The sequence below is a fragment of the Nomia melanderi genome, chromosome 13, assembly GCF_051020985.1.
Source record: "Nomia melanderi isolate GNS246 chromosome 13, iyNomMela1, whole genome shotgun sequence".
Classification (NCBI taxonomy): Eukaryota; Metazoa; Arthropoda; class Insecta; order Hymenoptera; family Halictidae; genus Nomia; species Nomia melanderi.
In genome coordinates, this window is record NC_135011.1 from 12,606,572 (window position 1) to 12,627,184 (window position 20,613).

General features: G+C 29.0%; 1 protein-coding gene across 4 annotated transcripts in view; it reads left to right on the forward strand.

The window, feature by feature from the left end:
• Sol1 overlaps positions 1-20,613 on the forward strand; it is a 1,346,934-nt gene that overhangs the window by 1,191,068 nt on the left and 135,253 nt on the right. For all 4 annotated transcript variants that reach the window (XR_004234727.2, XR_004234726.2, XR_012999919.1 and 1 more), the window contains exon 10: positions 10,352-10,542. Coding sequence is in view for 1 of the 4 variants with exons in the window: in XM_031973633.2 (XP_031829493.1) it covers positions 10,352-10,542 (191 nt within the window). In the remaining 3 variants the exon portion in view is untranslated. The remainder of the gene's footprint in view (positions 1-10,351; positions 10,543-20,613) is intronic.

Here is a 20,613-nt window from a genome sequence, read left to right on the forward strand (position 1 = left end):
GTTCCATACGCGGCACCCTTTAACGATCAAATCATCCCGATTCGATTGATCTATCTAATGATGGATTGGAACGTCAAATCACTTCATGAATGAAGGGGTAAGGAGCTTTTACATCTAGCTAATTGACTATTTACCTCTAAAAAATATTGTTATGTTCACATTTTTCTAACGTTGAATTATAAGTTTAAAATACAGCTTGTATTTTATTTACAAATATTTTAAGTAAAAAAATACTAACACTTGGGATTATAAATGTATATACGTTAAATTAATAACAGTATACCATTCGATATATAAATGTAGTATCACTCAAATACACAATATTTGAAACTAAGGATCACATTTTTTGTTATTAATTTCTGCTCGTTATTAGAGCTTCTTTCCAAAATATCCATAAATGTTTATAAACCAACATATAACTAAAAGTTAAGTTAATATTCGCGGAAATTTATTAGTAAATCACATGTAAATTTTGAAGTATATTTGTCGAACCTGGCTTAAAAAATTTTCGATTGTAAGTAGCATAAGGTTCTAAATAATTTTGAGAAAGATTATTTATTTGAAGTTTTGGTTGAGTTATCGAGCTATCAGGATTGTTTCGTTTAATATACTATAACTTCACCGATTCTTTCAATACCTGTGTATATTAGACTTGCTTTTTAATGTTTTTATAATATCAAACTATGAAGATGTAGAATAAAATTGATTTTATCTGATTTTCGAACAATTATATTGCATTTTATCAAATATTCCTTGAGGAATTATACGTGTCAAGCTAAAAATTATAAAATAAGATAATTGGTTCTTGCTGAATGCCATGCTCTTTTCATTGCACGACTATCGTTTAGGAATTTCTTGAAAAGGAAAGCGGTACAGCTCTCAACCGTTTCCCTTATTAGCCGGATTTAACACCTGCAGAATAGTTTCTATTTCACAAGTTGAGATCCTACTTGAAGACTCGTCATTTTGACTTCCTCGAAAACATCCACACCCACGTAACGCAAAAGCTGAACGGTATTCCGGCAACTGGCTTCCACAGAGAAATTCAGAAGCTTTATGAGCGCACCACTTGGTGCATAGATTTAGAGGGAGAGTATGCTGATGGCTAAGGGGAAATGAAGCTGTTTTTGCAAGAGTTTCATTTTTCTTTAACTTATAATTACTTTTAAAACTTCAAATTATCAGATATGTAATATTATAGTGCCAGATGAATATTGCATAGAAAGGTAAAAATATTGTATTATATCAATTCTTTGATTGTGTAACTGAAAGCTATCAGTACCACGCTGAAACGTGTCTTTCTACTGATTTTCCAAATTAAAATGCATTTTTAGGACAATTACTTCGAACCAGTGATTTAACTACACTCTTTGATGGTACACGCCGTGTGATGTGACATCAAGTGTGAACCATTGGTGATACAAGCCGATATTAACGTATTAATACTAAAACTACCGAGCAGATAAATTAATTCTTTGAAATTCCTTTATAGAAACGCCAAGAGTGCATCTATTGAACCTTTAATGGATTTACAAATCAGTCTACGTATTGCTAAATTAGTTTCTGTAATAATTTCTTAGGAAAACATCTTTTCTGTTTAGTAATTGCAAAAGGAAGAAATCAGGAATGGGTCATTTTGACCCATCTGATAGTTTTAATGTTAATCTGCTATTATTGAATGTCTAAAAGTATGCTTATCAGTAGATCAGTGTAATCCCTTCGCCCTGGAATATGTATCCTTGAGAACATAAATTTTGTGAAAAAAACTTACGTCTGCGCACTAATCAACCAAAACACATACACGGACATCTTATTAGCACTTAAGCTGTTAACAACTAAAGACTCCCGTGTGGTATAATTTTTCTTTATCTAGGCGTCTTCTAGCTTAATTTAAAATATTTGTGGCATCTGTGTGTACCATTCGGGATGAAAAGGATAATGAAATACCGAATATCGTGATTAAGTGAAATTCATTGAGTGTATGTATACTCCCTTCACACACGTTATTGGTGATGAGCACTGAATGGGATGAACTATTCACGATGGGATTAGTGACATCTCATAATTCAGTTTGCTATTTTCATGTTGTGAAAGAAATATTTCATAACCTGTATTATTGATTTGAGATTGCAAATGAAATTTATGTTAGGTTATAGTACATACGGAATTAAGTTCACTGTATAATAAAATTCCGTTCCAAATTTTGTTAATTATAACCGTGAACAAAATTTAAACACATTAATAAATCAATGTTTTAACGATTTTACTGATTATTTTCCGGTTTTGCTGTAGATCTTGATATATAATGAAGGTATAGAGCAAAAAAAAATGCGTATCAGATATCCTATTATCAGATAAACTAGTGATTTTTCTACTTTTCCTAAATGATTGCAAAATGAGATTAATAGAAATTGGGCAGTAATATGAGACAATGTTATTTGTGAGGAAAGTATATTAAAGTTAGGTATTTAATTATTTCACCCATTATTATTGCAGCCATTCATGAAATCATAAAATTTATTTTAATATTATTATTTTATAGTCAGAAACACAAATATTACAAATCTTCATTAAGGTACTAAAATTATTGTTATCACAACTTATTCTTTCTGTTTATTTAAAAATAACAATATAAAGTAAAATAAAATTGCAGTAATGCATTAGAATTTTCTGTGACAGCAGAAATATCAGACGTTCCTTAACCTTTATGAATAAAGATTTTTTGAAACGTGAAATGTCGGTTCCATAGAAAACTCACGGAAATATCGAACTCAAATATTAGAAAATAAGAAAAATATAAAGTAATGTTTTATTGCTCACATAATTAAATTCATTGATTACAACTGCTGATTCTAGATATGTAAACCTGATACGGTAAATACGATGACACTCATTCTCAAAGAGTTAAATGAAGGAATAAATAAATGATGAAATAAATAAATAAGCGACAAAATAAACGTTAAATAAACGATAAAAATCAACAGAATTTTCTATAGGAAAATATTTTAACCATCATAATACTCGATATACAACCGTCGTTAAAAGCATGGATATTGTATACACCTTTGTATCTCATATTTCTACCCTGTATCATATTCATACTTTTTATATTTATTGTTATAACATAAGAAAAAAGTACACTTTTTTAGTAAATACCATCTGGAATTATATTATTTTATAAATCATTGAGAAAATAACGGACCACCTCGTAATAAACTGGTATACAAGACATCAAATTTACAGTATCATAGCATTGACATGAGTTGTGAGATATCTCGACTACAGGGTCAGAATAACAGTGTTAAAATGTGATAACAATATGAATAACGATTAATATTTTAATATTAATTAGTACTGACAGTAAAAACGGGCTGACGAAGTTTTCAAATCAACAGTTAACCCCTTGGCCTATGATTTGTTTCTTAATTATGATCGATGCAACTACTTTATCGTTAATAATTTATTAGGAAACGAAAAAATGTTGATGCTCATTCTATGTCTATGTTTGCGTAAAATTAATATTCAATTTATATTTCAACAAAATAAATAACACTTACTTGTAGTTGTTATTCGCACATTTCCCGTCATCAAGATGAACATTGTCCTCTTCCAATTTCACATTATATCGTCGAAAGCGAAGTGCCTAGTTAGTGATTTAATTCGGAACAAGAGAAACTGTTCATATTGAAAAGATTCCTTTTTCAAATGCATCCTCTTCAGTGCTGCTGAATTCCACGCAATTCGGTTAATAATCCGTGCACTTGAGTAAATATATACAGCAAATGTGATTTTCTGAATGGTGTACGAAAAATTAGGTACTTCTCTTATAATTAGATACTGGTTCGTTGGATAGTTGCTAGCATCTTGTCCGTTTACAATTTTTCTTCAATTGCCGTTGAGCGTTACGTAATGATTCTTATTATATAATTAGTGTATAGTCTAAAAATTTTTAATTCGTGTAATTCAAAATCACAAGAACAAAATTATATTCGGAATAATAATTTCATTCCAATATAACTTTTAAAATTAATGTAATCAGGACAAATCTTATTTCATGACATTTAAGATCAGCCGTAAGGAAAAAGTAGAATAGTTAAAAAAGGTCATTTTTACCGTTTAATTTTACATGCAAAAATAAAATTTATTTAAAAAAACTTTTTTTCAGTTTCTTTCAGTATTCTTGATCATATCGAATGCTAACGAAAATTTTTAAAGACAAGAAAATAATATTTAAGTTTATTTATTATAAATATATGCTGTTAACATTAGGTTTACAGACATTTATTGTACAATTTATTCCACTGTACATAGAAAAGTTGATGTTCGTTCATTTGGATTTTGGAAATTAAAAATTCAAATGTAGACAATTCAGATACGTATTCGTGAAGCTGCATCAATCAAAATTAATATGAACATTAACAAATACTGTACATAAAATTCAATATATGCCAAATTGACGCGTTTTGTAAACCTATTATTAAGTACAGTACATGTTTTATATATATTTAATGTTTTATTTCAATTTTGGTTTTTTCTTTCTGTATTACAATTTGAACAGTAAATTTTGTACTAACATAAGTACAGGAAACACTGTGCAATAAATATATATACAAGATTGTGGATGTAGGATAACGTCACCTAATGTGGAACATCTGATTTGAAAAACTAGCCAAAACGAGAGATAGGCATTTTTTCAATGAATCCTGCATAAAAAAAAAGAAACTAATAAGCATTTATACATTGATCGATAGGAATTCAAAACTTACAGTAGTGTTAAAGTATCTTCAAATCATGATAAAAAATGTAAATACAGTCAAAAACCACGATTTGAAAAAATGGCCCCTAATTTGGAACACCTAGATAATTTGTAAACAAAACTCATTTTTATCACGAGAAATTAATATTTATGCAGTTAAAAAGGATAAATAAACGAACTTTCCAGTATTTTGAACTTATATTATGTTAATTTTTTTCTTTTATACATTTGATACATAAATAACTCATGGAGACCACAATATTCTTCGTGAACACAATGCATTGGACATACTTTTTACCGTTATTATCATTTTGTGGTTCCCACCATAAAATAAAAATGCAAGATAATAATATGTAACATTAACAAAGAATGCATTCTATATTAGAAACCTACGTATTCTGGTAAAAAATAATATCTATTCTAAAAAAAATTAATTTGTAGCAAACTGCTTTTGAATAGTGAAAAACAAACATGTTCAATGGTAAATTATGGAAAAATAAAATTTTTTGCCTAAACCATATTAAGAAATTTGACTATTTAACTCGTCTTTCGGAAAATTTAACGTACTACTAAACACAATAATGACGCTTCCCATTCGATGACAAATTCTTAATTAATGTCCAACTATTAATATGGTTGTTTTCTGTTACTAATGAAGTATCACATATGGTAACTGACACAATAAGCTATTTATTTTCCGAAATACTGTGGTGTTCCATATTAGGAACTGTCCCATATTAGGCGTCGTTGCCCTATATGAACAAAATCGATGGAAAAACACCACGAACTTGTTTCTTCTATATATCAAAAAGTAATTTCCGTACTATCTCTCGGCAGAGCATTTTAAAATATTATGTCGCTTTACGCTTGCTTTCGCGTGAATGCGGCCACCGTATTTCTCCTCAAAATCAAAAGTTTCGCAGCATATGTCGACTGCATCCAGTGGATCAGAAAAGGTCGAACTTTATTAATTAAACTCTGTATGGTAGCTCTACTCGACAGAGTTCTAATTGTGTGTGAATTTGTGTCGCTAACTTCCCTCGAAATCCGAAGGATACGCAAACATGATTCGGAATCACGAAACATAAATTACGACGAATATAAGTGAGGTATCGATTAATCACCTTAATGGAAAGGTCTTTTCAATGTAGTTGAAATGGGTATAGCCAGATATACTCAAAAATGCCCTTGATCCAAATCGAACAGGTGGTGTATCATCCGGTAGCTTGCCAAGAGCATTTTGTGTCAAATTACAGATCTCTACTTAATGAGAGAGTAATTATTGGAAAAAATCAGAATATCGTGTTTTATTGGATTTCCTTTATTTCATTGTATAACAATTTTAAAAGAAAGATGTTACGCATTGCAGCTACAACTTTTTCAATTCACAACCGTAATTACAAAAAAGTAAAAATAATATTGTTTATGTTATATTTTTAAAACAACAACATATTATCATTGTTCTAACATTTGTCAGATCTTATAAAATGTAACGCAGGTAGTCGAAAAAATTCATATCAAAGTTGCCGATGTTTTCATGTGAGAAAAGAAATAATATTCTAAATTCTGGTAGTTCCTATATTAAACAAGTACGTTAAATGAATTTAAACAGTCTAAATTTAACAAAATAATGTATGCATTTAAGAAACTACAATACAATCAACAGTAATTATTCTATATTATATATATATATATATTACTTTATAAAATGTCTACCATATTTCCAAGAAAGCAATTGAGCTGTTAGTAAAGTATCTATTATCAGACTTAACATTTTTTATATATTCTCTATACATTTCTTTTGTTTCCAACTAAATAACAATTTATTTAGTCTTTGTGGAATGAACATAGATTTCAGTAGATAGTTATTTAATATTTTATACACACTCACACACACACACACACACGCACACACGCGCGCGCGCGTACGCAAAATATTTGAAAATGTTTGAAATATGTATTAACCCTTTCTACTCAAAAGTTTCTTCGCTGCATGTATTCATTATTTTCTAATGGAGTATTAATTAAACTATTGGTCCTATTACTTACAAATGATGTACAAAACAACGGATCGAACTATTTTATTTCAATATTTTATATCTGATTATAATATGTAACATATGATATTAAATATTGAATTTTGTAATTCTGCTATATCAAACCAAACGGCAACTGTGAATCGCCGCCCTTCGAGTGCGAAGACTTAACTTAAAATATAACCAAATACAACACATAATAATGTAATATAAATAATTTATATATACTCTATATCACTTTCAGAATATTTTTATATAAAAGTTCGTTGTCATTTGCTCGAAAATTGGAAGATACTTTAATAAAACTGTAATGAACTTGGATTTTACAATTTAATAAATGATTATTGTATACAACATGTATACATCAAATACTTTCTGAAATATAGTATTATAAAACTAAGCAGACATATATTATAAAAATACCCGTCATAAAGCCCAACTCGAAGAAATAAATAGAACAGTACGATAGAAATAAATTCGGTTACTCGATTAAAATCTATTAAAACTTGAATCACTGTAATTTATAAAGCAGTCGTGATGACTAAGTGAAACAATTCAGAAAACTTTCAACTATTTAATACTTTAACAAGGTTCAAACATATTGTTGGGTTTATTAAATAATGACACTTCTTTATTTATTAAATAGAATACAAATCTTATTACAACAGGACTATTAACACGAAGGACAAAACAAACAAAACCAATAATAACAAAATCGTTACCCAGAACAACAAAATATACGTCGATATGTATGTATATATTATATATAAGTGCTATACTTTTCTAACACATATTTATATACCTATAATAAATAATTAAATTAGAACTTCAATATACTTCGATTTTAACATGCAACATAAGTTATGAAAGCTGCTATAAAGGAAAAATAGTATGAAACGAGACCCAAGAAAATTTTTAATTTTCGGAATCAATAAATATAATACATACTACTGTTCTATATACCACGTGCAGTATGCAAGTATGCAATTTGGGATACTAGTACATGGCCCTAATTTCAAGCGACCCCACCCGCAAGTACTAAACCCCATTACGGATCCAATGTATTCGAATTCGATATATACGTGAGTTTACCATACGCTACTGGGACACCAAATCCCAATTAGAATTTGGAGCTCTGCTGACTATAAATAAACGAATTATAAGCATAACGTTGACGCTTATTATAAAACTATTAACAATATTCTTATAGCAATATATATTTAAAATTCAATATTAAATTCTGTCCCTTAACTTATGCAAGATTATTCTTTGTGTTAGTTGCAGATAATATCATCGATTTCATACAAAAATAATGAATATTTATAACAAGAAATATTGTCGGGTGCTAAGGTTTAATTTATTATTACTCTATAATAAAATTGTTTGACAATTTGTGATAAAAATACAATGTAATTGAAGTAATATGTAAAACTTCAATAACTTCAGTATTCAGAATTTTGTTATTGCAATTGAAACATTTTATTCATTGTTTTAATACATAACTTTTAAAGAATCTCTGTGAATTTTGTCTTGATATTACTATTAAAGGTACTCTTAATAACCATTTTTCTACGCTTTGCTATAAACAGTACAATGATAACATCAACGCGTTTTGAATAAATTGACGTTGCTTTTAAGGGATAATTAATAGTGACATCAAATCTTTTAAATTAAACATAGTACGTTCGAGAGAGTATACTTTAATTATGGTAACATTTATCTACCCGGAAGTTTATTAATGAGCAGTCTGAGGCCAATACTTATCGACACGAACTCTATTAATTTTCCGTTAGGCAAAGTTGCAAGAGAAAGTTTTGTAAATTACACGGTTCTTAATATTATATTGCTGCACTTGCATGACATATTACTTGAATTTAAAAGAGTATGTAACACGGTGTATTAAAGAAAAAGATAATAAATGTAATTGCATTTCATATATTAATGAAGTTCATATACTATTGAAAGAAAATCAGAGACCGATTAAAAGTTTGTATCAACCTATAAATATGCAATTAATTCACACGATTTTGAATATTTAATTACATTTTGAAATATTCAATTTTTAATCTATTAATTCTTTTGTCCATATTATCTCACGTTTACTGTATTATTTACAGATATCATATATAGTTTTCAAAACATACCGTTAAAAGAAAAATATAAAATAGCAAAGGTAAAAGTTACTTCAGTATATAATATTTTGCTATATTGTGTTGTATTTTTTGGAAAAGGGATAAATGGTCCAAAACTTTTCGTTGACATTATATACATTATCATGAGATGTTAAATATTATTAATCACTAAAATGTTTAGGTGTCGCATGAAATAGTAAGACATTTAAAGAAATCATAAAATTACTTTTTTATAATTAATTTTTATGATTAAGATCGTATAAATATCGTAGAAAATTATGTAGTCAATGCTTAAGAATTTAGAAGTTATAATTATATCTAAGGGGTATACTACTAAATGTTAGTTTCATGTTTCATATTAGTTGTATACAACAATAATTTAATTCGTTTTTATTAGTTTTAATTACTTTTGGACCATACGATTCATTTTTCAAAAAATACAAAATTTTGTATACGGAAGTAACTTCTACCATTGTTGTTTTATATTTTCCTTTTAATTTTTCGAAATGTACATCAATTACGGTCTTTAAAAAACATTATATTATTTTGTATTAATAAAAATTAATTTTAATATTTTTTACTTAAATTCTACATGCATATGTTCCTATTTTCCTCTACACGTATGTATTTTGAGTGTGATAGATGGACGAATAGTTTTGTGAGTGTAAGTTTGACGTTTATAGACATGGTTCATACAAAATTGTAATATGCATTGCTGCCTTTCAATAATATACATCATACTGTTGCTTTATTTTATATCTTATTGTAGATTAATAGAATATATAGTATGTCAGTACTGACAAATTGACAAATTATCAAGTGAACATAGAAATATGCAAAATCTATGCATGTACGCAAGAAATATACACTTATGCAAAACATATGCAATTCACAAAATATGCAAGATAAACAATATAATTTTGCTATATACACATGATATAACAAATTTCTATTCAATTCCTACATCTTTTACATTTTTGTTACAAAAATATTTATTTGCATAAACATCCACCGTTTTGTAATAACGATAAGTATTTACACTTCCATAATCGATATTATGCTATAATTAAATCTAATGTAATTAAAATCTTACAAGTCTGTTTTTTAGGTCATACGTTACATAATTAATTTTATAAGTTATTTAATTACGAATTTACAAGTACTTGGTGGATGATTATACCAGAAATGAGATCAAAACAAAATATTTTCACGTGAGAATGCCTCTAATTCCGCTAATTGTAAATGGCACAAAGATATGACCGTTATTGTGGTTAACACTTTGCATAGTTATGTGCATTCATTGAAACAATAGCAACTAAACGTTAATCGGATTACCGAGATCAAGCGTGACCACTTTGTAGACCATTGAATAAAACATAACAAATTGGTATTGTCATTAATGGCCGCTCGATTTTCTATAATTTCAGGTGCAACGATGTGGACTCGTTAATAGCATACGTGCACATATACGACAAGAAGGAGAAAATAGATTCGTTCTGCGGAGGAATGCCGTCACGACCTGTCATGAGCAGCGGACCACAGCTTTCCTTGGAATTCAACGGTATCACGTCGTCCCGCCATTTTCGAGGTTTCAAAGCGACATACACTTTCACCGAGAGTGAGTACAATTAACGATTTACCTTTATTTATTAATTTGTTCGCAGAAAAATTTCACTGTTATGATATACAGTAGAACGTCGATTATCCGAACTAATTGGAAGACAAATCCATTTATCCTGTTAACCATGGAATTTAGTTTTTAAAATACATTTCAATGAAAAACCAAAGCAAAACAAAGAAGAATTATTTGTTTATCTGAAAAAATAAATAACTCATCATTCAAAGAATTAGTATTATTTTGAGCTTTAAGATGACGCGTATACTCGTCAAACGCAGTTAACTAATTAAACGAACAATTTTTTAAATTATCGGTTTAAAGGAACCAAAATGATTATATCATGAATAAACCAAAAATTAAACAGTTTTCAAACATACTTCCACCGTTTTTTAGGTGTTCATTAATATTTAATGTATCTTCTAATTTCAGCAACACTTTTTTCCTTTTACCAATTTTAGCAGATGGTATAAATGTAATCTGAAACGTATACGTTAAACTCAGATGAGATGCTCAAATGAGACACTTGAAACAGAAAAGTTACGTCCCAAAATGTAAATATTATTGAATACAAAATATAAATTTGTATATAAATAAATAATTCATTCGTAAAATCAGTTATATGGATTTTTTAAAATCGAATAATTGGTGTTCGGATAGTTGGTGTTTTATTATTATATGAGATGAAAGGAATAGTTGATACTATTCTCTAACAGTTTCTGTAAATTCAAATTATTAACACGTTTTGTAGTAAAAATGTTACTGTTAAACTGACAAGTGACATCATCCGAGCGTGACATGTTATACTTTTGAAACTTTGTAGAGGTGCAGTACATTGGAAAATATTTTATACGTATTTTTCGTGGTCTATGTGCATGTAGAAAATGTGAAACTACCGTTCAGCATTCACACCGGAAAGCTATTTTTCCATGTAACTCGAAAACTAATAGAGACGAAAAATTTCTTATAGAGAGTTTCATATCGTCGTATGAGCAAAACAAGTGTAATCTGGTACTAATCGAGGTCGTGTGGAATCGTATATATTGACCCTTTAATTGAACTTAAACTTTTCAATAAATTATGTCATAACATTTTTTCTGTTCGATATCAGTAATACTGCCCTTAGTGTTCACAATAATCGATATATGTATCTATGTACAAAAATTTAATTTAATTTAACACAATTCGATCGATCATTTCAAACAATACTTCAACCAATTATCAACTGAAACAATATTTCAAATAATGTTATTTCAAAAGTGATCAAATACATGGAAATAACTATGAAATAAAATAAAATGCATTTGAAATAATACTCGTGCAGGTGTACTCGATCATTTTTCTAATCAAACTTTTTCGAAAACAAAGTTGAAATGAAGAATTCAAAAGAAATAGAAATATTAAAACAAAACAATGAAAAGTAATAATATACATAGTAGGAAACATAAATATCTTTACAGTAAAAGAATAAAGTTATTTCTAATAAATATAATATATAATTAATTTTATATTTAATAGCAGTTAATTATATATTAAATAGATATTTATACAAATTTCCATTTTCATAGGCAATTCCTCAAACATCCGTATCAAAGATAGAAATACCTATATACTTTGTCAATTAAAGAATTTATTAACTCACAAATGAATTTCACACTTTAATAAGTTTTCATTTTATTAACACCATTAGATTCGTTTAGATATTTCCTCTTTCTGTATTTTTCTTTTTAATATTTTTTCTAAAGTACTCCTATCTTTGAGAAAAATAAAAGAAAATTATTGTTGGTGTATATATGTAAATACTTGTGCCTCAATTTCAAATAATATTTCAAATACATAGAGAATGTAAAAAAATACAACTACTCCCATTATATATCAAAACTTTTGATACACAAATATTTACATAGTGCACAGTATACATACTCTCATATCTAAATTGCATCATGTTTTATGTTGCAACAATATTTTTTACCCGATTATCATGCACGAGGGCATTTAAAATTTATATTCTATACAACACCAATTGATGGTGTTGAAACACTTCGTCAGCGTGTCGAACAACGTTGCCTGCAAAACCGTGCAACACCCAACGCTTTCCAACGAGTTAGACAATCCATGGTGAGACGTATTTACGCCCGTATTCAAGCTAGAGGTGGTCGGTTCGAGCAATTTCTCTGCAGACAGGCCAACAACTAGTCCAACACAAAAAGGACTATAACTCTGAAACAGGACATGCGTTGCTATAAAGTTGTTTTTTTGTTAGTTTTGTATAGTAAATCCACATCTGCAGTGCTTTCTATGAACCTGCAGCAAAATAATTATAACTTTTAGGAATACATACAGTATTATATTATATTATATTACACTATTTTTACAAATGTTTTCAAAATGTATTAAACTGTTTCTTAATGAATTATTTCTTATAAATACAGGCTGTTTCAAAATAAATAGGAAATATGTTGAGGGTGACTCAGCATATCAAAACAATAAGAAAGAGTTCAGATAAATATATGCCCTATTTGACCTTGTTTCATATATATAGGGTGAGTCACCTAATGTTTGCACCTCAGATGTATTTGTTCTTTTTAAACATACGTCGAATGCCTTAAGGACAATGTTGAATGGTTCAGCGGGATTCATATGATACCAAAAAGATTTTTGTTTTTGTGTCATTTTTCTTAGATTGTCATTGACAATGTTTATCAATGTGTCACGTACTCTTACTTTGTGCTGTCATCTACGATTTCCACAGTTCAGTATAATTTCATTACCGAAGAAAACAATAATGTGGTATCAACATGGCGTTTGCCCTGCACATTATGCATAGCAAACAAAGGAAGTTTTATCAGGATAATTCCCTAATAAGTGAATTGGTCGTGGCGGAGTATTTCCGTGGCCTGCTTCGTTCACCAAATCTGTCACGGTTAGATTATTTTGTCTGGGGTATATTGAAAGATAAAGTGTATTATGAACCACCAACAACGGTAGAGGATATGCAAAAACGAATTCATGAAGCGTGTGCTGCACTTGCTTCGGAGATAATTCAAGATGCGACTTCTTCATTAATTAATAGGTTGCATTACTATATTCGTGTTAACGGACATCATTTTCAGTATCTAAACACTTGATAAAGATTAAAATGTTTAACATAAGCAATTTAGTTATTACTGCACTTTTACTACCTTATTTATCCATAATTTTATCATGAGAATCCTAGGCGACTCCATCGAAGTAAGAGTACGTGACGTATTGATAAAAATTATCAGATAAGCACTGTCATCTTCGCGAATCACTCGGAGACATTCACTTTACGCGGATCAAACTATTGCTGATATCTCAATAACTATTAAGTTTAGGCCGTATGAAGATCGACACTTTTATACTCAGAATTTGATAATCTATCGATCTATGGTAAAAAAAAAGTAGGACCCATTCAACTTTGTCGTTAAAACATTTGATGCATCTTTAAAAACAACAAAGATATTTGAGGTGCAAATATTAGGCGACACACCCTGTATATAAAAGCAAAAAAGCATTGGACTGTGTTAAAAAGCTTTCAGTTCAGCAACTTGTGGTGTTACCGTGTACTAAAATACTTAATGACATTTTGCTCCAGTCATTTCGGAATCTACATCTTAATCAATATTTCTTTTTAATTTTTTGTTTTTGAATCTCGTAAATATTCAGAAATGAATTTCATATTTAAAAAGTTTTCATTTTGTTAACACTATTACATTCGTTTAGATATTTCCTCTTCCTTTATTTTTCTTCTTTCCATTTTTCCTGAAGTACTCCCAACTTTGAGAAAAATAAAGGAAAATTATTATAAGGAAACTTCACAAATGAACTACTTTCATTTTTTAGCATACATATAAGTATTTTTAGTTTTCCTATGTATGATGTTTCTTTAATTATTTGAGATATATATATATTTAGTATCTTATTATAGAGTGCGAAATATATATGTCACACTTTGGAAATGACAAATGATAAGTCGTTGATGATTTCGAAAGATTTTCAACGATTGAATGAATCAGATGTGCGAGAAAATATTTCTCATGATGCGTATTCCCACCAAAATATTAGACAATAGACTGTAAGTGGTTTATATTTGATTTTTAGAGTATCCTTTACATACTGTAACAACTAACAAAACCAGCCCAGTTTTTAATTCCGACATAAATACTTGACTTACGATACACCTATACAACATGCTCGGTACTCTGATCTTAGTATATGTAATATACACTGAAAAATATAATCTAGTCCGAATAAAACAATGTTACCTAACACACTGATTATTTCTTAATGAGATAGGCTATGCCCCAAAAATGTATAAATATAGTATTTATTTTAATGGTCTACGGAAGTAAAAATATTTACAAAGATTTTTACAATTTTCGTGTTACCAGAACAATATGAGAGATTTCATTTCATTGCTTAAATGTAACTAGTCAAATTACTGATTTATTGTTCCATTAATTTTATAATGAACCATACTTTTAAACTTTCGTTTTGTAAAGACAGTGTACGAAAATTATTCTTTCGTTACGAATGGTATTGTATTTTAGGAAAAGGATTGGAAGTATACATAGTGAAGTACAAATCTTTTAATAAAAGATACCTTCGCTTAATCTCGAAGCTTTATTTCGCTGGAATTAAAAATGTGTACATGTTTCTAGAAAGAAAAGCTCCAAGATACATCGACAGTTTCAATAACTTTCCTTCTCATTTCGAGCACCAAAATGTCATTAGTACGAAATGAGTGTGATAAAACGAACAGTTATTGTGATTGTCAGTATATTGTACAGCTTGTCTTTAAAGAAATTGACCACAGTTCCGCTTCACCACTAAAAATGAAATAAATTAAATAAATATCTTCTGAACTATTATTAGCCAAAATAATTAAGTATAAACGTTAGCTTACTCTTTATCTTTATATAGGAAATAATTATTTATCATGTTTGAATAAAAATATTTTCAATTTAACAATTTCCCAAAAAAGCATGTCGGTACTGTTTTTTCCAAGAGAATAAAACGCAGTGTTGAATCCAATATTAAAATTTTATGATCAAGTGAAACAGAGGTACATGCGAGCATCAAAATTCATTACAGAGGCACACAAATGAAAAATAAAGATGAAAAAGTATTCCAATTTAGCATCGCACATACTTCTATATCTTTTACTCTACAATTGTACCGTGTTTATATGTAGGTACGTACGTCCAACTGTGCAGCATGTTTCGTTTCCCCAGATAACCTTAGGGCACGTTGTATGAAGTTTCAAAGAACGAAGTTTACCGGAAATATGAAATAAACGATTTTTACGAGTTATAAACAAATTCAATTTCTGTGCAGAATCATACGAAACGTATAAGAAATAGTTCAGAGAGTAATTAACTTTAATTACATTGTAAAATACAAGATATAATACATGTATACAAAGTTTGTTGATCAACACGATAAAACTAACGAACAAAACTTTTCGAGTAAAAATAAGTGAAAAATTTGAAATGAAGTTCAAATACATAAAAAGATTGAAGTGAATAATCTATAAGAATTTATCCGATGAACCGGCGATTATTAATAATTCACAATCATCAACCGTAAACGTAATAATTCTTTTACCCTGTCCGTAACCGTAAATATTTGTAAAAAAAAGTAATTGAAAAACCGTGTCAACCTACTCTTTGAAGAATAAATTAACTATAAATAAATAAACGGGTAAGCGTAAAAGCTTGAACATTCATAAGAATTACGTGCTATTGGGCCACTTTAAAATTGACATATATGGTTTATCAATAAACAATAAAATAATAAAATATTATAAAGCGGATCTTTAATAAATTTATTTGCATCGATCTAAAAATACGATTAATATTAATATATACGCAATCAATAACATTCAAATATGACACATTAAACGTCATTCGTAAACAATTAAGTCAAAACTTCAATGTACCAAAATTATTGAATAACAAACGGAAAATTTTTTATTCATATGCTGAGTCTCATAGCGTAACTGTGCTCACGTGTTTTAGTACACCCTATATATTAACTTATTATTATAATATAACAAAGCAACGAGATCTGTGTGTCAAACGAGGAAACGATATTTTTAAAACTTTGTTAACACTTGTAGTAATTTTGAGGTTTATATCAGAGGTGCAGTGGGTAGAAACAGTAAAATTACTATAGGAAAATAAAGAGTACGTTTATTGAGATATGGTTTAAAATACACGATCTATTCTACGCGATGGTTCGGCTGTGACTGAGTGCAGCCAGCGATGGGACACTTAATTTATGGTCCACCATCGGGCCACGTGCTTTAAGCACTTCTTAAAGAAAACAGTCCCGTGTTGCGCCAGGCGCTCGAACCGAATCTCCTATTACAAATTTGGAGAGATCGCCTTCTAGCATGATAACACTAAAACTACCAAATAGTTTCATCGACTTTTTGAACTTCCTGTATAGAAGCTTCAACAGTGCATCTATTGAGACTTTAATTAATTTAGAATTCAGTTTTCGTATTTCTAAATCGGTTTCTTTACTAATTCCTCAGAGAAACATTTATTATCTTGTTAATAATTGCAAAAAGAAGAAATCAGGAATGAGTCATTTCGACCCGACTAGTAATTTTAGTGTTAATAAGACTTCTTTAGGAGAATTCGATTAGATTAATCTCAAGAAAATAAGTTTATGACTCAGCACACTGCAGTTTCTCAACTATTTATGTATGATAATGTCCGAGTGTTTAGTTCGCTGAGAGATACTGTAATTCCATACTACTAATTCCATTGTATAAATGTAAACAACATGTGCATTTGTTCCCACCCCATTACATTAGGCACACACAGTATGAACAGAGTGTACAGAATTCCCTGTTATTGTAAACAACGCTTAAAATACATGCTCATCGATAATGTTGAGTACAACTTCAAAATGGTAACGATATACTGTATTAGATCTTTGTTTTCACGAAAGGAGAAAATATTTTACTTTTATGATTGTTCAATATATCAACCGTAGAGACATGATTAAAATTTAATAGTTAGCATCATTGCAATATATACAACGGAATACATTTATTTCGATATCCAATGAATCGATGGTAATACTTTAACGAGAGAAAGATTTTATGACTACCTATATGGAATGACATCACTTCACATAATGAAAAATTTAACAACTGTAAATAAAATGTAGAAATATCTTACAAAAATATTTCACGTATGATCAATTTCGAAATATTTTCAAAATTTGTTGAATACAATAAAATATCCACAGTTTTCAAATGAACCTTGTTTGCCTTTTATTGCCATTATATAGAACGGTACTGCGGCAATTACAAATAGACAAAATGGAAAATAGCAATGATGGGAGAAACATTGCTATAATGCATATAATGCATATGATCAACATTTGTTGCATATGATTCTAACAGAAGTATTTCTCACGCTTTTTTACGTGCTGCTATTTATAAAACGTGAAAAAAGTCTTCAAAGTTGGGAGACTAAATAAATTTGTAATTTACAAAATAGTTATTCATAAATTAAATAAATTATTAATTAGTATATAACGGTAAGTACATAGATGAATCTTACATTTTTAAGTGACCAATTGTACTACATAAAAAAAATAGATTTTCAAAAGGTTTCTTCTATTATGATCTAGTATTAATGTTGTGTTGGCTCGACATTTGTTCCCGACTCGAATGTTTTCACGATTTTACGTTGACCGCACGTGTGATGCCCGCCAAATTAATATTAGGCACCTGGATCCGTCGATGGAGCAGTGGTTGCGTGTTCGCGATACGTTTTTGTTCGTAACGAATGATTCGTATGGGCGACTTTACCTTTAAACGTTTCGGTAGCGAGATTTTCGTGAGCGAGTGTTTCGAGCGAGTGTTCGAATCCGGAACGACTGATTCGAGTGAGTGTTCGGTAGTAAGTGATCGATGGTACGTCTTGTTAGCAAGTATTCTTCGTCGGCGCTCTTGCACCCACAAATCAACATTTTACTCCTCTTTCGGACGTTTGGAAAGGGGTGCTGACGGAGTTTTGACAAAATAATATTTGGTGATAAAATTATACTATATAAATTATGACAATGTTATATAAATTAATACGAAATACAAATTGAATATGCATGGTGTTTTTACATGCCTTTCCTGATTTTTATCGAAGATAGCTGTGAATTATTAATGTGATAAACTTTTAAAAATTAATCACTTTAACCTTTTTATTTGGTTAGTATTAATAATAGCCGGTTATTATTAATATAAACCGATTAATTACTTGAACCGTAACATACATGTCATTAGTCGTATGAAATATTAAATATATATACACTTTCTTATAGATACATTTGTGGGAGTATAAACGTAACCTTGACATCTCTGATTATTGTTAATAATGATATTTACGCTGAGATCTGGGTTTTCTTACATCGTACTATTTGTTATGCCATCTTTTGTTTTTCATTATTTTCTACTAAACGTCTTGTAGTATATATAAAACTCTCTGAAAAATAATACTATAAAACTAAATTCGTATAAATTATAGAAATTCCTTTTACAAAATCCAACAATATTTACACGTGGAAATTATATAAATTCCAAACCAAGTACGAATAACGAAATCTGTACGTTTGATAGTTTATCTGAGAAATATAGTATAAATTATACATATCTATACAATTTATACTCGTTATACACATTTATACGATTCTTATTTAATAAATTTATGTTTTTAATAAAGATTTTGTTGGTCGTGATTTTGTCTGGCACAGCCAAACTGATTCGTTAAGCTGTACCTACATTTTTTGCACCGCGTGAACGTACGAATACGGAATGCAGCGTAGGTAAATTTTATAGCCCCTGTTCTAATTTTACTATTTGAGAATCAGTTAGCAGAGTATACTCTGCAATAATTGTTGAAAAAATTGTAAACGTGTATAATCTATTTAATTAATACGCAGTATGCTGTGGATTAAATATGAGAAATATTTATGTATTATACATTTTTTGAAAGTTGATCTCTGCAAATCTATTTAAATAAATTCATCATCTAAAAATTCAGCATTCGTCAATTTACAATTCTACCTGTAACATTTTTCGAGTTAATTATCAATGTAGCTTTAGTACTCTTGATTTTGAGGATCATTTTCACCCCTTTCACATACAGAAGTAGGTAAAAGAATACATAATAGTCAGAAAGACATTATCCTAATTTCACAAAAATAAGTAAATTAGTATTATTGTCAGTGTCATAAGAAACGTGTTATATTTATAACAATTATACATTACAACTGTAGAATGAAAATCAATACACGTGTAACTCAATCAATTAGCAAATTTTAAAATGAAACTTTTTGTAGATAAGTAACTCGTTTACTGCTGTCGAATTATTTAATTGAGGAATATATAAGTTTGAACAAATTATCTGTTTTAATTGATACAGATTACAAATGTAATCGACAAAATGCCAAATTTATACAGAATATGCTCACATTGATTAAATAAATTCATTTTTTAAATTTCTAACAATTACAAATGACTAATAAATCATTCCGTAATGTAATAATATATCAAATGTATATAAGCAGTACGTGGTGCAGAATATAATGTTACTAAAATTATTAGTGTTTCGGTACATGGTGAAAACATATATCAAGATTTTTTCATTTGAAATATCATGTTCGAGAAAGCTGAATTTGAATATGTTATATCGGCAATTGGCTAACAAAGGTACAGCGTGCTCAACATATTTTTAAACAGAATTTGTTTAAAAAGGAGATTTCAAACAAAAACATATTATTTCATGTTTTAAATACATTCATTTCATACTGAATAACCTTCTGTCAATTATATTATTCATAATCAGTACAATAAATTAAATGAAACATTGTATTATATATTTTCATATAGAATCATTTCTTTCTCAATTGTACTACGAGTGTATCTTATTTTAGGTTCAGCTGTGAATATGCATGCTATTATCGACTTTTTAAGCTTTAATCTACTTCGAATATCAATTGGTTGTGTAGGTAGTTCACTACTAGTAATTAAAATTG